Source organism: Chrysemys picta, chromosome 5 (assembly GCF_011386835.1).
Source record: "Chrysemys picta bellii isolate R12L10 chromosome 5, ASM1138683v2, whole genome shotgun sequence".
Lineage (NCBI taxonomy): Eukaryota > Metazoa > Chordata > Testudines > Emydidae > Chrysemys > Chrysemys picta.
In genome coordinates, this window is record NC_088795.1 from 53,697,724 (window position 1) to 53,721,360 (window position 23,637).

General features: G+C 39.0%; 2 protein-coding genes across 11 annotated transcripts in view; one reads left to right on the forward strand and one right to left on the reverse strand.

Moving 5' to 3' along the window:
* The window catches only part of ELMOD2 (ELMO domain containing 2), a 49,758-nt gene extending 34,197 nt beyond the window's left edge, over positions 1–15,561 (forward strand). For 2 of the 3 annotated variants that reach the window (XM_065597749.1, XM_065597747.1), the window contains exons 9-10: positions 12,310–12,349; positions 14,790–15,561. In XM_065597749.1, coding sequence (XP_065453821.1) covers positions 12,310–12,311 — 2 coding nt within the window. In that variant the 3' untranslated portion in view covers positions 12,312–12,349; positions 14,790–15,561. Of the gene's footprint in view, positions 1–3,514; positions 5,177–12,309; positions 12,350–14,789 lie in introns of those variants that run through there. The other variant, XM_065597748.1, reaches the window with a different exon arrangement.
* TBC1D9 (TBC1 domain family member 9) overlaps positions 1–23,637 on the reverse strand; it is an 83,476-nt gene that overhangs the window by 2,833 nt on the left and 57,006 nt on the right. For all 8 annotated transcript variants that reach the window (XM_065597712.1, XM_042850301.2, XM_005284320.5 and 5 more), the window contains 10 exons: positions 19,398–19,515; positions 18,055–18,340; positions 16,233–16,362; positions 11,637–11,735; positions 11,449–11,517; positions 9,596–9,836; positions 8,537–8,602; positions 5,090–5,176; positions 2,973–3,047; positions 2,746–2,846 (listed from right to left, as the gene is read on the reverse strand). In XM_065597712.1, the coding sequence (XP_065453784.1) occupies positions 2,746–2,846; positions 2,973–3,047; positions 5,090–5,176; positions 8,537–8,602; positions 9,596–9,836; positions 11,449–11,517; positions 11,637–11,735; positions 16,233–16,362; positions 18,055–18,340; positions 19,398–19,515 (1,272 nt within the window). The remainder of the gene's footprint in view (positions 1–2,745; positions 2,847–2,972; positions 3,048–5,089; positions 5,177–8,536; positions 8,603–9,595; positions 9,837–11,448; positions 11,518–11,636; positions 11,736–16,232; positions 16,363–18,054; positions 18,341–19,397; positions 19,516–23,637) is intronic.

Below are 23,637 nucleotides of genomic sequence, written 5' to 3' on the forward strand. Positions count from 1 at the left end.
TTGGCTAACCACCTGGAACTAGAATTTTCTGAAGTGCTAAACCAGTTTTGATAGTGGTAGCCTCTTCTGCAGATGCAGAGAATTTTCTTCATTTTAATTTATTCAAGTAGTTCAACTCAATTCAATGTCTAGTTCACTGGAAGTTCAGAAATTGATTTTCTGAAAAAAAAAGGAAAAGCTTATTTTCCCTTTACCAATCTATGAATAAAAACAAGGTGTGAGAGGATGAGATCTACTAGTTCTAAAAATCTTAAAGGACATTGTGACCAGAAACTTCAGTTCAATCACTAACTAAAGATAAAACTTTGTTTTCATTAATTAAATAAAACTATGTTAAATATAGTGGATATACAAGTTTAACTGGCTTATTAAACAATTTTAATAAGCTGTTTTAGGGCATTTTTAATTCTATTCCAATTTCCATCCAAAGGCAGCTTGACATAACTCATGAGTAAAAATTAACCATCTAGTAAATAAGAAAAGCATCATTCACCATTTTGTAACATAAAAAAAGTAAAAATTAAGAGTCTGATTTAAATGTGTTGTTTATCCAGGGTTTTCAGAACCCAGAGCAGGGGTAACTTAACTGTTTCACTCCATGCGGTGTCAGAAATAAATCAATCGGAACACAGCAGTTCCATCTGATAAATGCTTAATGCAAGTAAGCGTGCTCTATCTAAAACTGCAGTTTATTAGACTTAAGCACGCACAAACATAAGCAATAGGTTTAGAAAATCCCAGATATTTATCGAACATTCGGAACAGTATTGAGTAATTAACAGCGGGTATGCAGTGGCCAGTTGCTCACCCACTGGGGAGAAAAGGTGTTATGAAAAATCTCTCTCAAGATGGCTTCAGAGGACTGCTCCAAAATACACCATATTAGCTAGTCTTTTTCAACTAACTTCTACAAAATACATAGGTCATAATGACCCCTACTAAATCATCACTCTTCCTAACTTTTAGTAAACTTCTACATCAGAGGCGCGCAGACTCAAGGTCTTCCATCCACCAAGGTTTTCAGTCTCACTTTTTGACTTGTTTTCCCCCTCCTCCCATTCTGATTAGCAGAAACTGCCAGCTAGTTTCTACCTTGCCTCTAAAAGCCTGCTTTTCAATTAACCCTTAACTACGTGGTGTTCTATTTTATTAATTCATGGTGGCTGAATGCACATAATATGGTTACAGTTGGCTTGATCACATACTGGGGTACACCCCCCCCTCAAATCCACGGTAACAGTGTGTTAGGCCATATAAGTGCTTAAATAAATGTGTACAGATATAGAGTATTCTCCTGGTTAGTAAAAGGAAGCACCAAATTTAGAGTAAAGACCATATTTAATTGCAAATCAACCCATATTTTAATAGTTACCAATGAGAATCATCTTTTCTTTAGGAAAATAACTAAAAAAGTACCAGGTTTCCTGCTTGCTGGTTTAAATCATGATTTAAATTGGTGATTTTAATCACTTTGATTTGAAATTTAAATCAATTTTCCCTGTTGATTGAAAATGGTAATCCAGATAAACAGAGTTTCAGTCTTCAAAACAAAGTAATCAGGCATGGAAGTAAGAAATATATTGCATAAGATAGTCTGAAGAGGGAATAACTAGAATTAATGGGATGAAAAGAAGACGTGTTTAGGCTATATGAGTGTGTGTACACTGCAGCTGGGAGCATGCTTCCCACCGTGGGTAGACAGAAATGCGCTAGCTCTGCTTGAGCTAGCCTGCTAACAGCAGCACTATGTATGTGGTGGCTAGGCCTAGCTGCCCGAATCCATATTCAAGGAGTTGGGCAGGCTTGTACTTGGGCCGCTAGCCCAAGTCCCTGCCTGTGCCGCTGAGGCCACACTGCTATTTTAGCACACTGCTCAATCAGAGATAACATATGTCTATCGGCACTGGGAAGCATGCTCCCAGCTGCAGTGTAGACATACCTTTATACTGTGGAATCCTCCTTCAATGGAAATGTCAGAAGTCTCATCTCTTTAAAAAATTAAACATGGATTGGACAAAACACAGGACAATTTACTGTAGAGAATAATCCTTCACTGCCCACTCATGAAAGGAATAGCTGCCCAACAAGGCTATGTCTACACGTAAAACACTACAGCGGCACAGCTGCAACTGTGCCCTGTAGCGCTTCAGTGTAGACACTACCTGCGACTATAGGAAGGGTTCGCCCATTTGTGTAGGTAATCCACCTCTTTCGTAGACCTAGTGCTGTGTACACTGGGGATTAGGTCATCATAACTGCACCACTCAGGGTGTGGATTTTTCATACACCTGAGTGACACAGATAACTCAACTTAATTTTCTAGTGTAGACCAGGCCATAGTCTTTACAATCTCTAACTTCTGTGGGTTTAAGGAATGAAACAGTCAACCAATTTTTCCCCTCACAAGAATTTATCAATAGGACACAGGGGATCATTATTTTTGAATTTCTGGGACTGGCACTCTCCTTCCAAAGCATCTTTTTTTTTTTTTTTTTTTTTTAAAAATTCCACAGCATGAATGATATACCATTTATTTTTAACTCCCAACAGAAGTTTGTATGGCCTGATATTCAATAGCAGCAACTTGTGCCCTTTGTTCCCCACATTCCTGTCCCCAAAACAGCCATTCTAATATTTGCAATATTTTTAAATCAAGTTGTCATATGAACCTGCAATTTGAAGACTAACATTTGCTCAATCTACTATATATTCATTTTGGCATATGACCAAACTTCTAGCATTTACCTGATTCAATTTGGGTAAATCCTTTGCATTCTTTGCTTTGGATTTATTCTCTTGACTCCACATTCTCAGGTAGTTTCTATTTTCTTGTGAGTTTTTCTTACCTAATGTCAGTGAATTGGCCAGAAAAGAGGAAGACAAAGTCCATTATGAGGTCCTGCATTAGCATTTTTTCTTTCTTCAAAAGAATCCATCTTTCAAGCAGTAAAATATACAGAGAAAATATGTACCTTTGTCTGGTTTCAGGCTCACTGAAACAAACCCATCATCTGCCCCTTGTTTGTTCCTGCTGTCAAGGCCAACAACTATTGGGAAGTATATGAGAGATTTATTGTAGTTTCAGATATGCATATGTACCGTATTCATGTTTACAGAGCAAAACAAAGTAGAATAACCAAAGTTTTACATTTATGAAAAGGACACAGTCAAGAACGATAGGACTAAACTATGACCAATTTTTTGCTTATTTTTACATCTGCTTACAACTTCCATGTAATTAATAAAATAAAGACATGTACAAGGACCATCTTTGTGTACAATACAATGCCCAGGGCCATGATTAAGGATTCCACCAAATAAATATCACCACCATCTGCTTACAGTGATATCCATATGATAACTTGAATTTATAATGTACATCTAATTGCTTCTCATACACTCTGCCCACTAAGCAATCTCCCAGGAGACACTTCTAATGTTCCAATCAATCATCAGCAATAGTTTCAAACAACCTTCAGAAAAAAATGTTTTCTTCTTTTCCCAAAAATTACAGAAACCCAATGTGCATGAGGGGCAATATTCAGTCCTCAAACAGTGACGTGTAACTTCCAATGTCTCCAGGCACTTCAGGGTTCGAACCAGAAGCTTTAAGCCATTGGAAAGGAGAGATTCTCTGCTTCCTAATGGGGGACATAGAAAGCTTCAGACTTCAGAAGTTGTTGTATTATAATGTATTAAAAATATATTTTAAGTAGATTTTAGAGGTTTCTTATTATAGCTTCTCTCTTCATCCAAGCTCTGTACAGGGGTACACGTGATATTTCATAGATTCCAAGGCCAAAATGACAATTGTGATTACCTAATCTGACCTCCTGTGTAACACAAGCCCAGGACTTCCCCAAAATAATTCCTAGAGCAGATCTGTTAGAAAAACATCTAATCTTGATTTTAAAATGGTCAGTGATATAGACTCCACCACAACCCTTGGTGAATTGTTCCAGTGGTTAATTGCGCTCATTGATAAAATGTACATCTTATTTCCGGTCTGAATTGGTCTAGCTTCAACTTCCAGCCATCTCATAAGTTTTTTTTGTTTTTGTTTTTTAAAAAGGATTTAAAATTTAATAGCGACAAAGGATGAACTTTTAAAAGTTCTCAGCATTGGCCTAAGTCAGCTCCTATTGACTTCACTGAAATGTCCACTCAAAGCATCTAAAGACCCACTGCCAAAATGGCTTATCTGTAAAATATGACACATATGCAGATTAAAGAACGCATCCTATATTATGAAATTTTGGAGACCCTAATTTCTGCAGCTGCTGTTCCATCTTCAGCCCCACTCTTCCAATCGCATTGCTGAAGCTACTGGAACCAAATAAATAAGATCTGCAGGCTGACAGTGAGACCCCTTCCATAACAAACAGAGGATGCACAGACACTATGCTCATGTCTATCCCCAGTCAAGGTTCTGCACACCATGGAGAGATTATACCGTATAGCCAGATACAGCCTCTCACTCTTTCAGGGTACTGTCCACATGCATCATCAATTGTTTTGCCACTTTTGTCAATTCTTACTAACACATTTAAACAAGATTCTACTCCTGTTACAGCCCATCATACACCCCTACCCAGATATAACGTGACCTGATATAACATGAATTCGGATATAACGTGGTAAAGCAGTACTCCTGGGGGGGGCGGGACTGCACGCTCTGGCGGATCAAAGCAAGTTCGATATAACATGGTTTCACCTATAACGTGGTAAGCTTTTTTGGCTCCCCAGGACAGCGTTATATCGGGGTAGAGGTGTACTCATTTTGATCCTTCACAAAGTCATACATGCTTAACTTGTGACATACCACCACCACACTGATGGCATTACCCCAAGAGTAATTCTTCATTACAGCATCGAAGGAAGGCCTTATTGAAAACACAGACATCTTCAGATATCTCAGAGAACAAACACTAGTCATATACATTTCTTTTTACATAAAATATTTTATTTCTTCATTTTAATCCAATGAGAAAGTAGCCGTTTAAATATAAGGTTATTAGTATTAACAAGTATTTAGGGTCTTAAACACTGAAAGGACAAGATAATGCTCTTGCAGAGAAAAGTCACCTACCATGTGTATACTCTGGAGTGATGTCTTCAAAAAAGTACTGAGTTGCTTCGAAAGCAGAATCTGGCTCTTCTTGCTCAGGGGATGGATCTGTGTGATGAAAAAGAAATTACTGCATTTTTAATTAGAAAAACAAAGTAGATTTGTGTCAATGTAGGGTTTCACATTTTAGAAGTGTAGTACCACATAAGAGGATATCCACACTTAGGAAGGATAGTAAAAAAAAGCACATAACCCCTCATGTTTCAGAGAGAAGCCAACCACTACCTGATGTGGTTAGGAAGAAACTACTTCTGTGGGCAGATTATTTCATAACTGCAAAAAGAAGAACAGGAGTACTTGTGGCACCTTAGAGACTAACAAATTTATTAGAGCATAAGCTTTCGTGGACTACAGCCCACTTCTTCGGATGCTCTGAAACCTGTCGAAATATTTCATAACTGTCCGCTAAATAGATTTCTTGTACCTTCTTCTGAAGATTCTTGTACTGGTCACTCACTGGGAGAGACATGCACTAAATGTATCATTGGCCTGAGTCACTAGGACATTTCCGACCTATGTATCCTCCAAGTCAAAGCACTGGTCGGCTGTGCAGGGTCTTACATCGGAGATCCCTGTGGTCTTAGAGGAAGGAATTGTCCTCTTCTTCAGGGTCCAGAGCAGTTTCTCTGAGCAGGTACTTCAGCCCACAAGTGGTATGAGCGGCTGCTGTTGCTCCCTGCCCCCTATGGGGGATTTGGCCCATTGATTTAGAGTAATGGATCTTTGTCCCTCCCCTTCCTGCACTACACTGATGTCAGGAGAGAGCTATTCCAAAACACTACTCTGTGGCTCACAATGGTGTGGATTCCTTGCACCCAATCCCACTTCCCCACCTCTCTAGTCACCATTGCAGAGTATAACTCTGGCAGTTCTGTTGTGTTTACGGGATTCCATCTTTCGTTCTAATAAGTTCGTCCTGGGAGAAAAACTGAATGCTTTGCTTGTTAGTAAAAAGGCACTTAATATCCTAACTTGTGTTGTGCATCTGAAACTATTTCTGCATCAAAGGTTTGGCTTGTGCGCATGTGTAATTGAGCTTCTCAACCCTAGAGCAGTGGTGAGATGAGCTACGTATCTTACTGAGGGATAAGACACCTATCAGTTCATCACTTGGATAGAGGGCAGTCCCCTCTCTTCAGTGGATACATGTTACTGGCATTGAGCCAGACTGCCTGCCCTTAGTTTGGGTCTGGCATGTGTATTAGGGTAATTGAGAGAGATGTAAGTTTGACTCCCACACCCACAAATGCTTTTAGACTTACACTCACACTACTGATGCATATAAACTGATGTCGCTTACAACCCCAAGAGATGGATCAGTTGGGGATAGTGCTCTGTCTTCTTAAAGAACTTACCTATCCTCCTCCTTGCTTCTTTTTTTTTGATCGGCTCCCAGCGAGCAGGGGTAAATGGGGGTCAAGCAGGGGGGAGAGAGTCAGGGGTGCACAGCGGGCCCACCACAGTCACAGAATGCACACCTGGGGGATCTAGTCACAGAGTGTTGGGGTTCTTAGGGATTGGTTTGTTTTGGCCTTGTTTTAAAATGGGATTAGCTTGGTTTTTGGCTTATTGTGAAAGTCGGGGTGCTTATTTACCATGTGAAAATTGGCAACTGTGCTCCTGACTAGTAAGCAGCTGTTTATTTAGACTTTCCTGTATTCTCTCAGAGCCTTACTTGGCCCTTCATCCCTAAACTTTTCTTACTCTATTCATAGAATCAGAACTGGAAGGGACCTCGAGAGGTCATCTAGTCCAGTCCCTTGCACTCATGGCAGGACTAAGTATTATTTAGACCATTCCTGACAAGTGTTTGTCTAACTTACTCTTAGGGTACGTCTACACTACCCGCCGGATCAGTGGGTAGTGATCAATCTATCGGGGATCGATTTATCGCATCTAGTGTAGACACGATAAAATCGATCCCCGATCGCTCTGCCGTCGACTCCGGAACTCCACCGCAGCGAGAGGCGGAAGCGGAGTCGACGGGGGAGCAGCAGCGGTCAACTTGCCGCTGTCCTCATGGCCAGGTAAATCGACCTAAGATACGCCGACTTCAGCGACGCTATTCGCGTCGCTGAAGTTGCATATCTTAAGTCGACCCCCCTCCCCCCCCAGCGTAGACCTAGCCTTAAAAATCTCCAATGACGGAGATTCCACAACCTCCCTAGGCAATTTATTCTAGTGCTTAACCACCCTGACAGTTAGGAAGTTTTTCCTAATGTCCAACCTAAACCTCCCTTGCTGCAATTAAAGCCCATTGCTTCTTGTCCGATCCTCAGAGGTTAAGAAAAACAATTTTTCTTCCTCCTCCTTGTACAACCTTTTACATACTTGAAAACTTATGTCCCCTCTCAGTCTTCTCTTTTCCAGACTAAACAAACCCATTTTTTCCAATTTTCCCTCATAGGTCATGTTTTCTAGACCTTTAATCATTTTTGTTGCTCTTCTCTGGACTCTCTCCAATTTGTGCACATCCTTCCTGAAATGTGGCGCCCGGAACTGGACACAATACCCCAATTGAGGCCTTATCAGCGTGGAGTAGAGCAGAAGAATTACTTCTTGTGTCTTGCTTACAACACTTCTGCTAATATATCCCAAAAGGATGTTCGTTTTGTGACAGCGTTACACTGTTGACTCATATTCTGCACATCTGTATGAATTCTAAGCAGAGAGTTAACTCCTTGCTTGCTGGAAACAAAGGAGGGCCTCCATAGCCTATCACAGGCTGGAAAGGCAAACCAAGTGCTCCCATTTTCATAGCTACCAGGACTTCCAGCCCTGTGGTTAGTTTTATTTGATTTGTAATTCAATAAAAATGTGTCCTGAATCATTTGAGCAACTAATGAGTATCTTCATTCAAGCTTGCCCCAGAGGCAGTATTTATTAGAGACGAGGGGCTCCTTAAGTATCCTGCAGCACTCACGCATCTTCAGCAAGGTACTTAAGCATGTGCGTAACTTTAATCACATGCAGCCAGTGGGACTATTCGCATGCTTAAACTTATGCACAGGCTTAGGTACCTTGCTGACCTGGCTTCAGACAGCACTAGTTTCTTTGATGAGATATCCATAGTGAGTCAGTGGAATTACACTACCCAATTTGATGGGCACAACAGCAGCCACTAACACCCAGGAAAACAAGCAAATGTCTATAAAAATGACCCATTTATGATGAGCAGAGCAGAAGACTGAAGTGTGCTTGAAGATCCCCTGGACTCATGGTGAGGCGAGGACAGAAGCTCTTCTGTTTGACTGCTGCATGTACTTAGTATCTAAAGGAAATTTCACTCTTCTATTTTTAGCTGGGAAACTAGAGGTCTTTTTAATTGGGAAAATGGAGACTAAGTAACCACATTCCAATTTTCTGTTTTGACTGAGAAATCAGTTATTTTAAATGTCTTTTACTCACCAGGTAATACATGCATTTTATAGAGCAGCTTCAGTTTCTCTGTAAGATCTCCATGACATGCTGTACCTAAACAATATCCCATTAAACATGTTAGTATTATTAGCAGCTTCTATCAGAAGAGTTCTTAGAGATTTACAAACATTTATGAATTATCCTTTTACATAGGAAAACTGAAACAAAGAAATTAAGTGATTTGCTTAAGATCACACAGTAAATCTAGTCTGTGGTAGAACTAGGAAAAGAACACAGACCATCTGACTCTGATTTCTGTGGTTTAAACACTAACTCATTTCTTCACTAGAAGAGTGTTTACATTTGCAGCTCTCAAAAATAGTCATCGTCACATTACTACATTAATGGCCATAGGGTTTTCTGTTTAAGAACAATTTTTTTGTGTGAGCCCCAACTGCACAAACTGTGACCAAATAAGAGCATCATAGGACTTAGCTCAATTAGATGTTTGCTAGAAAAGACCCAGAAAAACAAGATCATGATCAAAGAGTAACCAAGGGATAAACTATTCTCTGCTATTATGTTAACGTCAATCGAAATGTTGTTTGGCTTGTGGAAAAACGAGTAATATGAAATTTAAGTACTCTACGGCAGTTCACTAGATGTTGGAATTATTTTATTAGAAAAATATTTAGATATTCTATATTCTGTATCTTTAGAAAATTAGATAATTTCAGTTAGGTGGAGATTTATTTTACATTACAGCTGACTATGAAAATCTAATGCCATTAAGTAGAATTAAACAGCAAATATTTCTTGGCAAATATCAACAAGTACAATCTACTGAAAGCATAAAACCAAAAATGCAGAAAGATTTTAGGACAGAATACCAAGCCAGCCTTAACCTTTTCCTCTTTGGAAACCAATGTTAGTGACATCATAATGTTATTCTAACTATAATTTTAATGTTTGTAACTCTCTAAATTCCATCTGTTTATATTAAACTAGTGCCAGTCACAGTCAGTAGTACATCAGAGTTTCTGACAGACTGGCTCACCCTGAGTAATGGACAGTATTGCTCAGGTTAATTCATTAAATTCTCCTTACTTAGTCCAGAGACAAATTCACGGAAGTTGATTAGAGAATCTCCATTTTCATCCAGCAGTCTGAATAAGCGTGCAGCTAGCACATCTGAGTGAGTCCCACATGCCCAAGGAAAGAGGAGAGCAAACATCCCCTTGAACTGCTCAAAATCAATACGGTACTGTTCCAGATACGGCAGGCTGGGGTCGTGACGGTCAAAAGCATTGCTGTTCCCTCCCCAGTAGCAGCTAGTCAGATGTTCCGCCTGAACAGAAGGCAAATGCTGTAAGATTACCACCATTTCTATAAACAGCTCAACAATATCACCAACACAAAAATAAATACATTTAAAACAACATCATCCGAGTTTAGCAGATTCATTTCTGACTAGCATTGGCATTTCTTACCAAAAAAAAAAAAAAAAAGAAAAGAAAAGAATTGCTTTATGAAACAGAAAAGAATTCAGCTCTGCTCCCCAGAAAAAAATAGTAGTAACCATTTTTTGGTCAAAGAAGCAAGCAGATGTGACTCAAATATATATATATATATATATATATATATATATATACACACACACACACACACACACACACACACACACACACAGACATGATATGCTCAATCTTGTTTTTTCACAGCTACATATTGTTTCAAGTTAGTAAAGTGGCTGATTACAACATACCTGTCAAAACAGAATTTTGCTGTCTTTAGGTTAAACATTTCCTTGGCATTTGCAGAAATACTTGCTTTGTTTTAGCGCCTAATCCTGCTCCTATTGAAGTCAATAAGGGCTTTCAAATTGATTTCATGGGGGGCAGAAGCAAGGAAATAGGGCCTGTCATGCAGGGTGATCCTGGACTCCTTCACTCTTTCACAATCTCACCAATTTCACAGTCCTGAGAATACTCAGGGGCAGGGATACAGTCTAGAGAATCATTGCAGGATTGGGACTGTAGTTAAGTATGGAGACTAGTTACTGGATTCAAAGAGAAAATACATTCCTTTACCAGAATATTTAAGAAACTCAATCCTGGCCAATCAAGAGAAGACAACCTACTGCAGTGTGTGTCACTCACGGACTGAGCAAGAATAAGGCATTTTAACCACGAGGATAATTAACAACTGAAACAACATACAGTGAGATATGGTGGATTCCCTTGAAGTCTGTAGATCAAGACTGAATGTCTTTCTAAAGGATATACTATAGTTTAACCAGAATTTATGCACTTGAGGCAGCAATTACTGCATGAAATTCTATGGCCTGTGGTATGCAAGAGGTCAGATTAGATAATCATAATGGTCCCTTCTGGCTTTGAAATCTATGACTCTATTCTTACTCCTCCCCAGCTTTTACTTACTATTAGAACACTTTACTTCAAGAGAGCCTCTGGACAGCAAGACAAACTACAGAAGATTCAGTATAAATTAAAACCATAAATTGTAGCAGGTAGCAAGTACCATGCGACATAAAGTTACGGGCTATCCAAAATTTAGCATAAAGAAGATATTTTGGGGCCAGATTTTCAGAATTATGCCCACAAATCAGGTAGACAGACAAAGAAGTTTTTGGAAGTTGGCTTAAACCGTGACCCAAGATTCTGTCTTTTCCTTACTTTTCTACTAACTGATGTCCTCAAGATAATAAATTTTCCTAATCAAATTAGTTAGCAAAATAATTATTTCTTTAGTATTTAAAAGTGGCTCTTTTGTATTTTCAATTATATCTAGTTGCAAATTCCAGTTTATGACAGGGCACACGACAACATCAAATAACTCACAAATTTAGATCGATTCATTAGCAGACAGCAGTTTTCATGTCAACTCTAAATGTTTATTTTTCCTGCATGCACATGATCTTATCTTGACTACAGCTTTACCTTGAAAAGAGCATAGAGTTCCTCCAGTTCATCAATAGTAAAAGAAGTCTCAGTCACAATGGTTCGCACCTTTGGAAATGTAACATTAACAATTAAAAGCTTCCTATATATGTGACATTTGAAAGATATTTTTATTTCAGAAATCAATTGACCTTAATCTTAGCAAGCATGTTTTTCCAAGGACCTACCACATTGCGCTTAGTGGTGTCTTCAAGAGTCTGGATCACCTTCAGTCTTTGCTTAAATCTCATCTGTTCAATCAGATCTGCTCGTATACTTCCAAATTTCTAAAATGGAGGACAAAATGGATCCTTTCAATTGTGCACTAGTACCTGGAATACTTTGTTTTCTTTTTATGCATAAAAAATAAAAAACCAAACAATTCATTCTGTAAGTGTTCAGAAATGATGTAAGATGACTATATCGGACAAATGTGTGACATTAAAGACATTTGTCTAAACGTATGACTTGCAGACAACTGAGTTTTCAGGAATTTGTCATTAGATTTTCTTTCCTCCACCATTTCATTTCCCCTCATGTTTTAGGGCATAATGCTCATCAGTTAGAAGTTCACTTAGGAAGAAACTTTCCCTATTGGCAGGTTACTCCATAGCTATTAATGCAGGATTTCTTTCAAATTCCTCTGAAACATTTGTTATTTGCCACTGTTGGAGACAGGATTGGGCTACATGGGTCATTGGGCTGATCCGATATAGCAGTCCCTATATTACCAAACAACTGTCTAAATCCAAATATGAGGAATGAAATTCATACTATGGGTAAAAATGTCAAGAGTGCTTAAATGACTTAAAAGCTTAAGTGCCATTTTCAAAAGTTAATACCTACCTACCTCTTTTATAGGACTTTATATCTGAAGAGATCAACGTGCTTTACAAAGGAGGTCAGTTTCATTATATTCCCATTTGACAGGTGGGGAAACTGAGGCACAGAGTGGTGAAGTGACTTGCCCAAGGTCACTCATCTGGTCAGTTGCAAAGAAAGGATAGAACCAAGGTCCCCTGAATCCTAGTCCAGGGCTCTATCCACTAGACCAAAGTTCTCTCCTCAACGTATGCACAACTTCCAAAGAACATTAATATGCTACACCTGCATTCCAGGTGAAAGAGTGAGGGCAAAAATAGAATACTGAGAACAGTACTCATCGTTCAATGGACCTACAGCACTGGCTCATGCTCTCACATCCATGAACCTCTGTCCCATAGATTTGTTTCTATGCACTTTCAATAGAGATTTTCCCCAACATGAACATCTTTGTAATATGTCCTTTGAAGAAACCCAGGGCCAGCTTTTAGCACAAGAAATAAAGCCAGCCACTAAGGGTGCCACATATAAAAGTCATGGAGGAGCCTGCTGCTGCCAGTGCATCAGATTGTGATATGCATTCCAGAGTGAGGAAGTGTGGGGTATCAACTTAAGTACATCAGGATCGGTTAATACATTCTTAGGCGATCAAATAATGTTAAGTGGTGACATTCCTATATCATCTGTACTTCTATGAATCACGTTAGAATAGCAGGATATTTTCCCTGCTTTATTTGTTAATTTTCCAATTAAAATTGGAAACCTTTTGAAAAACAGACAGTTATGGAGCCTGGTTAAACAGTTACAAGTATGTTTAAACACAAAAGTGCAGGTGAAAGTATGGAAATCTTTAAAAAAAAAGTCAAGAGGGAAATTTTCAAAAGCACCCAGTGACTTTGGAGCCTAGGTACCATTTTAAAAAATGACAAGCACTGTCATTAGGAGCTAAAGTCCCAGTTTAAGTCAATGAGTCCTAAGTCACTTGAAAATGGGACTTTAGGCAATTTTGGAAATGCTACCCCAACTCTTTAATTGTGCAGCAAGTTTGCAGGATTGCAATTACTTTTATAGTAATGCAGAGTAATACCAAACACTATGGATTGTGACTTTATTACAGGATCAGATAAAACGAGATGCTGGATTTATTAAAATGCAAAACATCTTCGATAAGAGCAAAGAAAATATCATTGGCAAAATAAAATGCATTTGTTGATATGTTAAGTGGAAAGTCCCTCTGTAAAAACCCCAAAACACACAAAAAACCCCAAACCTACAGGTACAATGTTCTATTCCTGTGTCATACACCATGCTAAGGCATTGGTTCAATACTGATTCTGGGAAGAGTGCTGAACGGTCAGCACTATTTCCTGCAGCACCTGAGTTTTCACTAGAGGTTTCTCATCCAAGTGTCCAACCCTCCTTAGCTTATGGGACTGGATAGGATCACAGCACAGTGTGGTAAATGGCTAAATATTATTTTCAGATTCATCATTCCCTGCTCCCTTCCCCCAAGGCAAGTGTCATGGGATAGTTGTTCAGATACAGCTTGCCTTCCTTCTGGAACAAAAAGCATATTATATCCTTTATGCCAAAGGAAAAACAGTCACCTTTCATGGTACATCTCGTTATTTTTAATACAGCCTTTAATAAAGGGCAAGTGACAAGGGTTACATTGTTATCCATGTGCCTCTGACAAGCTAAAATACTAAAAATACAGTAAATAAATTTTAGCCCAATGGCAGCTGGAGATTTCCCGATATTTACAACAAATTTTTCTCTCTTTTATGTTTATACCAAGCCCAACGCAATGGGTCTCCAATCCCAATTGGGTACAACAAACTTAGGGCCAGAAACCTAAGTGTCACAGAATAACAGAGAGCCCTCATTATCTCTTGAAAAATGTGGCAGTTTAATACCAGGAAATAACACCATCAAAACATACATACTGCAAGCTGATTTAACAGCCCACATTCAAATAGAGTACAAGTAAAAAAGATGCACGTTTATCTCTGGTATATTCCACTGACTCAGTGCCATTACGCTAGGGATACATTTGGCCTTGTTTCTGTAAGTTTCTATTCAACTAGAAAGAGCAACGAACTTTTGTACTACATATGCCCACAAAAGACAGATTATGGCTATGCATGAGGCCAGTTTATTCATCTAAATATAGTCAAGGCCATAGAAGCTTTCTTAAAAGGTGTGGGATTCAAAACAAGGCAAAAATGGGATGGCAGCTTTCCATAAATGTCTACCCTTCCACTGCTAGTTTGTATTCTTACCTCACTAGAGAGGGTGAAAATCCTCAGAACCCTCAGATTTAATTCACCCTTAATGTGGAATTCACTACTGCTAAAGCCCACAGCAGATTTCTGGTGCCTTTTACATACACAGAAGTATTTTTTTTCCTGAGATGTGGAGGACATAAGGAAAGTATCTGAAATACTTGTCAGGGTTTTAGATGGCTAGGATAATCCTACATTTTGATTTAAAATATTAATTAGTTCTCCATGGCACAGGGAAGAAAAGAACCAATGAATTTCCCATAAAGGAGAAATCACTGAATCACATCACTGAACAAAAACACTGACCCAGGAACCTATCCTTGTAACAAAGCCCGATGCCAACTTTGTCCACATATCTATTCAAGTGACATCATCATAGGACCTAATCACATCAGCCATACCATCAGGGGCTCATTCACCTGCACATCTACCTATGTGATATATGCCATCATGTGCCAGCAATGCCCCTCTGCCATGTACATTGGCCAAACCGGACAGTCTCTACGCAAAAGAATTAATGGACACAAATCTGACATCAGGAATTATAATACGCAAAAACCAGTGGGAGAACACTTTAACCTGTCTGGTCATTCAATGACAGACCTGCGGGTGGCTATTTTACAACAGAAAAACTTCAAAACCAGACTCCAACGAGCGACTGCTAAGCTGGAATGATATGCAAACTAGATACAATCAATTTAGGATTGAATAAGAACTGGGAATGGCTCAACCATTACAAACATTGAATCTATCTCCCCTTGTAAGTATTCTCACACTTCTTATCAAACTGTCTGTACTGGGCTATCTTGATTATCACTTCAAAAGTTTTTTTTCCACTTACTTAATTGGCCTCTCAGAGTTGGTAAGACAACTCCCACCTGTTCATGCTCTTTGTATGTGTGTATATATATCTCCTCAATATATGTTCCATTCTATATGCATCTGAAGAAGTGGGCTGTAGCCCACGAAAGCTTATGCTCTAATAAATTTGTTAGTCTCTAAGGTGCCACAAGTACTCCTGTTCTTTTTGCGGATACAGACTAACACGGCTGCTACTCTGAAACCATAAAGGAGAGTTTGTGCTCAAGTTGTTGGTCCGGAGTTAGAAATCAGCATTTAAAAATTAAGTGTCAGGGGTATTTTCTGAATGTTTTATTGTGTAAAATTTAATTTAAGAATTAGACAAAAATCCTTAGTCTTTTGATGTGCAAAGTTTTAGTCCATTTTTTCTTGGACTTTACTATGCACTTTATGAACATTGACTAGTTATTCTGTTATTGGGGTTTTTGCCAGAAGTTTTCTAACTCTGAGTTATTTATGCCTATGTCAAAATTAGAACTGGTTGGAAAAAATAACAGAACCATTTTCTATTGGAAAATTCCGTTTCAAAGTTTTGGGAACATAAACATAGATTTTTTGTTCTGAAGCAATTTTGTGTTTCATTTTTTAAAATTTTGTATTATATTACATGTTATAATATAAAATAAAATAAGTCTACATCAAAATGAAACATTTTGATTGATCCAAAACAATAATGTTCAGAATACTCCTTTGGAGAACTTTGAAATTTTCAGGTTTTGCTCTCATTCAAAATAAAGCCAAATTTCAATATCTCAAAATCCTTCATGAAACAGAATTGTTCTCCTCAAGCCAGTTCTAGTCAAAATCCTAAGTTACCTCATAGGATGTTCTGATGAGTCTGAAGATATCCACCTCAGGATAAGGCTCTACATCATCGCTGAGCAGTGAGTGAAGGTGAGGGATTGGTGGCAAAGTACTGTCCTTATTAGTCACACTGTCCAAATACCTGATTGGGAGAGAAGAAAAAAAACCTAAATGAGAAAAGTTGGGACACATTTTTTTCTGAGGATCAGTAGCGATTACATATAGACTGACTTTACGTAAGTATGATCAAACCACTCTATTATTCCGTTATTTGGACAGAGATACCTATTTTGCCAATTTGTAACATTCCACTTCTCCCCAGAGCTGCATTAGTTGTTTACCTAAGCCACATTTATCAAGAAATATATGAAATCCATCTGATCACAGTAAGATGTCCACAATTTACCAGTGATTCCCTAAATAGAGTCTTGAAATATTTTTGTTTGAGCCATCTTACACACAAATAAAGATTTGTGGGGCACTATCCACCTCATTCCTGTTGGAACGGGGGATGGTGTACTTGATTCTCAATACCTCCTGCCTCTCTCATTCCCCAAAACCTGGCTGTAAAGAGTATCAAGAGCTTATCCTTCCTGCCAGTCTAGCTGCTGTAAATCACCTTGCAGCCACATAAACTTCCTTTCATAACTCCTCAGCAAGGGTTGGGGCTTAGTTCTGAGAGGAGAGTTGAGACGACCAGGGCTTTTTTTTTGGTTAAATACCAAGTAAATTAAAAAACCAACACCCATCATACCACCACTCATGCCTGGCTATAAATTACCCTGAGCCTCACTTTGATTCAGCAGCACCTTGAAATCTAAACATTGACACAAAATGTCAGGAAATCAAATGAATCATTCTAGGTTACATAAAGTAGTCTTAGTTCAGCATGAATGATTCATCCAGGTCTACCAACCTGCCTCGTGTTTTTATCCCTTCATGAGCCTTTCTAGATCTATTGCATTTTCTAGCAAGTCTATTTCCAACAATAGTTACCCTTGAATTCAGGTATTTTTCCTAATTACACTTAAAAGTTAACAGTCAGAAGATGAGGTAAAAAATTCCAGATATCTAACCAAGACCTGCTGAAGATCCCTATAAGACAGGTTCAGAAGGATATTCTAGAAACTAGAAAGGAAAACTTTTTTGTTGTTGTTGAGCCTGGCTAATAGGAGCAGTTGTGCATAATTGAGGGCAACACTCCTGATTGCTTCACCTTTGTAGGCTTTTAAGGTGGCTGTAATTTTCTGAAACTTTGTCCCCCTTGGGGTATATCTACCCTACAGCGGCACAGATACAATGACAGGTTTCAGAGTAGCAGCCGTGTTAGTCTGTATCCGCAAAAAGAACAGTAGTACTTGTGGCACCCTAATAAATTTGTTAGTCTCTAAGGTGCCACAAGTACTCCTGTTCTTTTTACAGATACAATGCTGCATCTGTAGTGCCATCATATAGATGCTTTCTACAACAATCAAAGGGATTTTTCCATCAATGTAGTTAATCCACATCTCAATGAGGCGGTAGATCTTCCATTGACCTAGCTGAGTCTAGGGTGGGGGTTAGGTCAACCTAAATACATCACACAAGGTGCAAAATTTTTCACAGCCCTGAGTGATGTAGCTAGGTCGATCTACTTTTTAGGTGAATACCAGGCTTAGATAAGTAGATATGGTCACTCAGAAATATATGTAAAACCTTTTTTGACGAAGGCACACATAGCTCTTGTTACAGACAAAAAGGATTGCAAGCATTTAAAAGACATAATCAACTTCTTGGTAAATAAGTTAAATGCACTAAAACCGGAAGCAGAACTTTGGTTTTGTTCAATAAATACCTTCCCAGGACAGTCATTGCTTCTCCATCATCTTTACAGTTCAGCAGCTTGTCCACATTAGCATCCAGCACAGCAAGAGCTAACTGGAATATCACCTTTATTCCTTCATAGAAGAAACAATCCACAACCACCACAGCACTTTCAAATGGCATTACACTGAGGAAAAGTGTGAGGAACCAGGACAGTGAAATGGTAGAGATAACACCCAAGTCCTGCATGCAGTCATAAAGCTGTGGAACATAGTCCCGGGCCAGCTCTTCAAAAACACCTTGATCCACCAGAGCTCCTGTTGGAAATAAGTAACATTGGGCACACATGAATTTAGGATCAAATGAATACACATTTATACCCTTCTGGGGAAAATATTATAAGAACATTCTCCAAGATGCTTATATACATTTCCTTACCACCAGAGAAAGGATAGATTTTTCCCTTTGATTAAATTGTGATATGCACCAAAAAAAATCAAAACACTTATACAGAAAACAAATGTGTAATAAACACAGAGCCTAGAAAAAGCAAACAGGGCTTTTCTTGTTCTGAAACCCATCCTTTGGAACTTGTAGATAAGGTACATTAATGGATGAATTCTACTTCTCAGCATCACAGGAGTGGTGGTGGGAGAGGCAATATAGGGGAAGGAAGGAAGGAAGATTTTTTTATTTTTAAGGCAAATTTAGTGGGTGTAAAAAGTTCCCTGTGGTGGCACAGAAAGCTGAAGAGCTTCTACAGAACATGCACACCACACAGGCAACAGCAAACACAAGTATCTCCACACCATTACCTCTAGGATTGAGTGGGTAAGCTCAGTCATTGGTGCCTTTGCTAGCAAGGGTAAGTAACAGTGATTTTTGTGATGGAAGTGGATTGAAAGCATCAACTCATTTCACACAAGCCAACAGCCAGTCATTAGACAGTAAAGGCTTTCAGTTATTAATGTCCTTTCAAGCCAACAGCCTAGAGGTGAGTGGTAATATAACCTTCTCTTGTAAACTGCCCCTCACCAACATTTCTTTGGTAATTATATTATACACTCTGTTCTCTACACTTAAAATTGTAGCCTTCCACCTCCTTCTGATCTTTTTAACCTAAATCAAGTCAAGTCGAGTTCATTGTAGAATTCTGTTTTACCTCAAGCAGGTGAAGAACTAACACTGAGCAGAATATCTACTTAGGTAGCTGCTTCCAAACTTCTGAACTAGGCATTTCATTCTCTCATCTGTTTGCAACAGTTCACATATCATCAGTGCTGACCATCTGATTATTTCAACATAAAAAAAATTAACAGAACAGGCTTCTGGATATTTAAGGACTTTTTAGAAAAAACAATCCCCTTAACATACCAACAACTCTTGTATTGTAGTAGTCTGGCAGCATGCGTTCACACAAAGCCACAAGCAGCCAGAAAGCTTCCTCCTCTTTTGCATACAAAAGAAGTACTGAAGTGACAATATTCATGGCCTACAAGAATGAAAAAATAAATCACTAGATATCATTTCTAAATTCTCTTGCCATATCTAGTGCTATAAAATCTGAACAGATAAGAATTTATCCTAGGTCAGAAATTAGCCATGGATTTACTCTGAAGAAATTTCACTTAAAATTTATTATATGTTCTGCTATATTCAGCAGTCCACATTCTTCTGTAAGTACAGCAAACAATGTTTTCCTAATGTTCCTAATGAGAAGTTTCTTCAAACCATCTGAAAATCAAGATTTTGGATGTTATTACTTCTTTGCATAATCAGTTTATTGTTCATTCTTCAAGGGTTCAACTGTGCACACCCCAGACTTTCTGCCAGGGCAAAACAAAAACAAAAAACCAATGGCAGTCATGCCCTCCATTGGTGAGGCAAATGTTTGTAGTGGTGCCAATCTTGAGCAGCCTTGAGCACAATGGAGCAGAAGGACTGTAAGCAAGGGAGACGGGGGCAAGGTTCCTTGTGACCTATTTCCTCCATCTTACATAAATGGCTAGCACAACGTTGCTCTATGTTTGTTTGTTCTCAGTCATTGCCTAACTCCTTTGTCAAGGCCAGAAGGCCTGAAAAAATGACCTACCTTGAGAATATTTCCATGTCAGAGTTTGAATCCTGACTGTGATTCTTCTGTGACTGTCCCAGAAGAACACATTTTAAAAGTTATTTCATTACATTTTAAGCCCCCCAAAATGAAAGTTAAATATTTTTAAAACACTAATTTAGTTCTCAGTTAAAAAACTAAGAAATTCAGATTCAGATCCCTTTTCAAGATCTGTCAATTCATATATACTGATCCCCTCCCAACACCCACCAATACTTCATTATGATGCTATCACACACTATCCTCTTATCTTTAGTCTTGTTTACTATTTATATAATGATTTCGAGTTTGGATACTTGCTATAACTGTCACTGTCTTTGAAAGAATAAAAAGTACTTTTATACCATGACCCAGGACTACTTATAATTTCACTCCTGACTGTGCAGACCAGGGTTACAAGTGTGTTCCTGTTGCTACCATTCCGGTGTTCATTGTCCTACCATCCTTCCCCCTCCCTTTAATTTAAAAAAAAAAAGATACTTCAGATAATGTTAAGTGATTTATTCTTTATGAATTAATGACGATGATGGTCAGAATACTTTGCATCTCCCTCTGCATTTTTCATTCAGGGATACTGAAGTGCTTTACAGTCAGTGATTAATTAAGCCTCACAAGACTCTTATAAAATCAACAAGTATTATTCCCATTTTGCAACCAGGAAAGCTAAGGCACAGAGATATAAAAGGTGACTGCTCAAAGTTACACAGAAGTGAGAGAGTTGGGAGCAGAAACCAGAACTCCTGCCTCCCAACCCTGTACTCTAACAATTGTGACCAGATGATGCTTCCAGCCTTTAAAGAGAAACTGCTACTCAACCGTAGCTACAGCAGAGCTGACTCTCTGCTCTAATAGCTTATGTGATACATTGTTGTTTTCCCCTTAGCAAGGCTTGCAACCATGGCAAAAAGGTTTTTGGAAGGTTTTGATGCAACTAATATATGAAGGAACATTTGAAGTACAAGCAGTTTTTCCTTGAAATGGAATGCAAAGTTTCTTACCTGATCATTTTCTGTTAGCAACTTCTCTCTGAATTCATTACTCATGGGCCAATGCCCCCTGCATGTGGAGTTTGGAGGCTGTCCAATATTGTGCTGGAGGCTCGGAGACTAAGCTCTGCCCTTCTGCTCAGGCTACCAAAAGAGCTCCTCCACAGCTGCAGATACACTCCAGCAGCCAATTGTTAGTGTTAAGATAAGGTTAAATTAATATTGTGTATCAAGTTAAGACAATATATGTATGAGTCTCCCTTTGGAGAAAGTTTTCAGTTTATATTTTTATTTACAAAAGACTACCAGGGTGGGTTGAATTCTGAGAGAAGCTGCTAACAGAAAGAAAATCATCATGTAAGAAATTTCTCATTTGGTTGCACATGCAGCTTCTCTCCTCATTCATTACCCATGGGAAGTAGTGAACAGTGAATCCCAGAAGTAGATTTTAATCCCAGAGTTTAATTATTATAGTAGCATAACAGCCAGGAATGGAAGTTCCCCCCACAGAAAGCAAGAGCTTTATAAACTAAGACGTTATGGGGAAACCAACCCAGTAGCACCTTCCTACCAAAAGATGCACTTGCAGAGGAACGGAAATTTACTTCACAAATCTTCCTCAGGCTCATACACTCCCTCCCTCTCCCCTCCAGTGCCTCTAGGAATTTCTGTTAATAGTTTCCTAGATGCCTAGCATGCCAACTGATGCAGGATTTTTACATCATGGCTGCAGCAACCCTGAGTCCCTAAGGCCTTGGCATTTTGGACAGAATAAGATGAACAGGGTACAACTGGCATATGTAATCTATATACCAGAGATGAATCTTCAGAGCTCTAGGGACGCTCATTTATGTCACAATCTTCCGAGGGGTAGAACCAAATGATGGGAGAACTATTTCTCAGGAATTGTGGAAAGAGGAGTTTATCTTGAGCAGAAAGGTTTCTGGAGCTATAAATATTTTTTTCCTTATGACAAAGGCAATGTGATTCTTGTATGGATATGGGAATTAATTCCAAAACTTGCCCTTTTGAGGTAATGGTGACTAGAAAGGCCAACCACAGACTTGTCTAAACTTGTCAGTGTGATTAAACTTGGCAACTGATATTCAAATGGAGGATCCAATGTGGTTGGCTACAAGGCTGGTATCCACATCTCTATGGTGTTTGGTTGCGCGACTCCAACCGAATCTCCTGGAAAAAACTCTAATGTAGCTGAGATCACCAGACCTTTGGGATTATCATCATATTTGTATAACAGAAGCCTCTAGAGGTCAGGGTCTATTGTGCTGGGCAATGTACAAAGAGGCAGTCCAAGCCCCAAAGAGCTTCCTGTTTCCCCTCACACCTGAAATGTAAATTTGACCGATCAATGAATGAAATATCCTGGTTGAATTCTCTCTGAATACCAAACTGTATCAGAGGTTGAAGGAGAATCCATGTTGAACTACACTGCTCTTCTGATGCTCAGGCTATTAGCTGTAGATGTTCCTAGTCTGAATGAAGGAGTCCCAGCTTCACAAGATCTGGTGTTTTTTATAGGTACAATGTGGGGGTCTTGGCTATCTAGCAAGTCCAAAGTGTCTTCTGGGCTAGTGGAGTATTAGAAGGAGGACAAACTCTCCCTTTCTCTCTTTTCTGTATGCTTTACATAAGCTGTCTGGAAAGACAGCAGATTCTTCTCTTCCCAGGCCTTTATTTCCATTTCCAAGGAGCAGCTTTGATCCCTGGTTTCAGAAGGGATATAAACACTTCTGACTCAATTCAAAGCCAGTCCCTGATGGGAAGTAAGATGAGACTTCCTCTGCAAATACCATAATTGCCTGCTATGTGGTTCATTGCACCTTACTGATCACTGTCACAGACAGGATACTGGACTTGATGGATCACTGGTCTGACCCCATATGTCCACATGACCATGTTTGTGGGTTTTGCTTTGTCTTTTTAAATTAAAAAGACACACCCCAATAGAGACGTAAAAATTAACTGAAAGGATACGTATGATGAGATTTTGGAAATCTGTCTTCCAAGTGTCCTTGCTTCCATATGAGTACGCGAGGGACTAGAGTGAAAGTTGGGTTGGCTTTCAGCATGTTGTTTGAAATTACCTGCCCACAGAGAGGCATTGGATGTTATCTGAGAATGACACTTAACTTTGCATTGCCTCAAGTGCATGGTTCTAAGTCCTCAGAAGGAATTTAAGCAGGTGCATTTTGAGAATCACACTCAGGGGATGAAGCTGATGCATCGCACCCTAACCTTTGGAAACAATTGGCTACTGATGACCTTTCAGGAAATGATGGATGCAATGAAGTTTTGGATCTTTGCAAATCTTTACCATTGCTCTCCCAGAGGACCATGCCAGGACCATGACCTCTGGGAGAGCAATTCTCTGCATTGGGATCAAAAGCTCCTATGGATATTCAAGAGCTAATGGCAGTTGTTCCTTTAGGAATAGGTCTATTTCTCTGGATGTGGAACTGATTGGTATGTTGCCAATGCATGGGTATAGATGCAT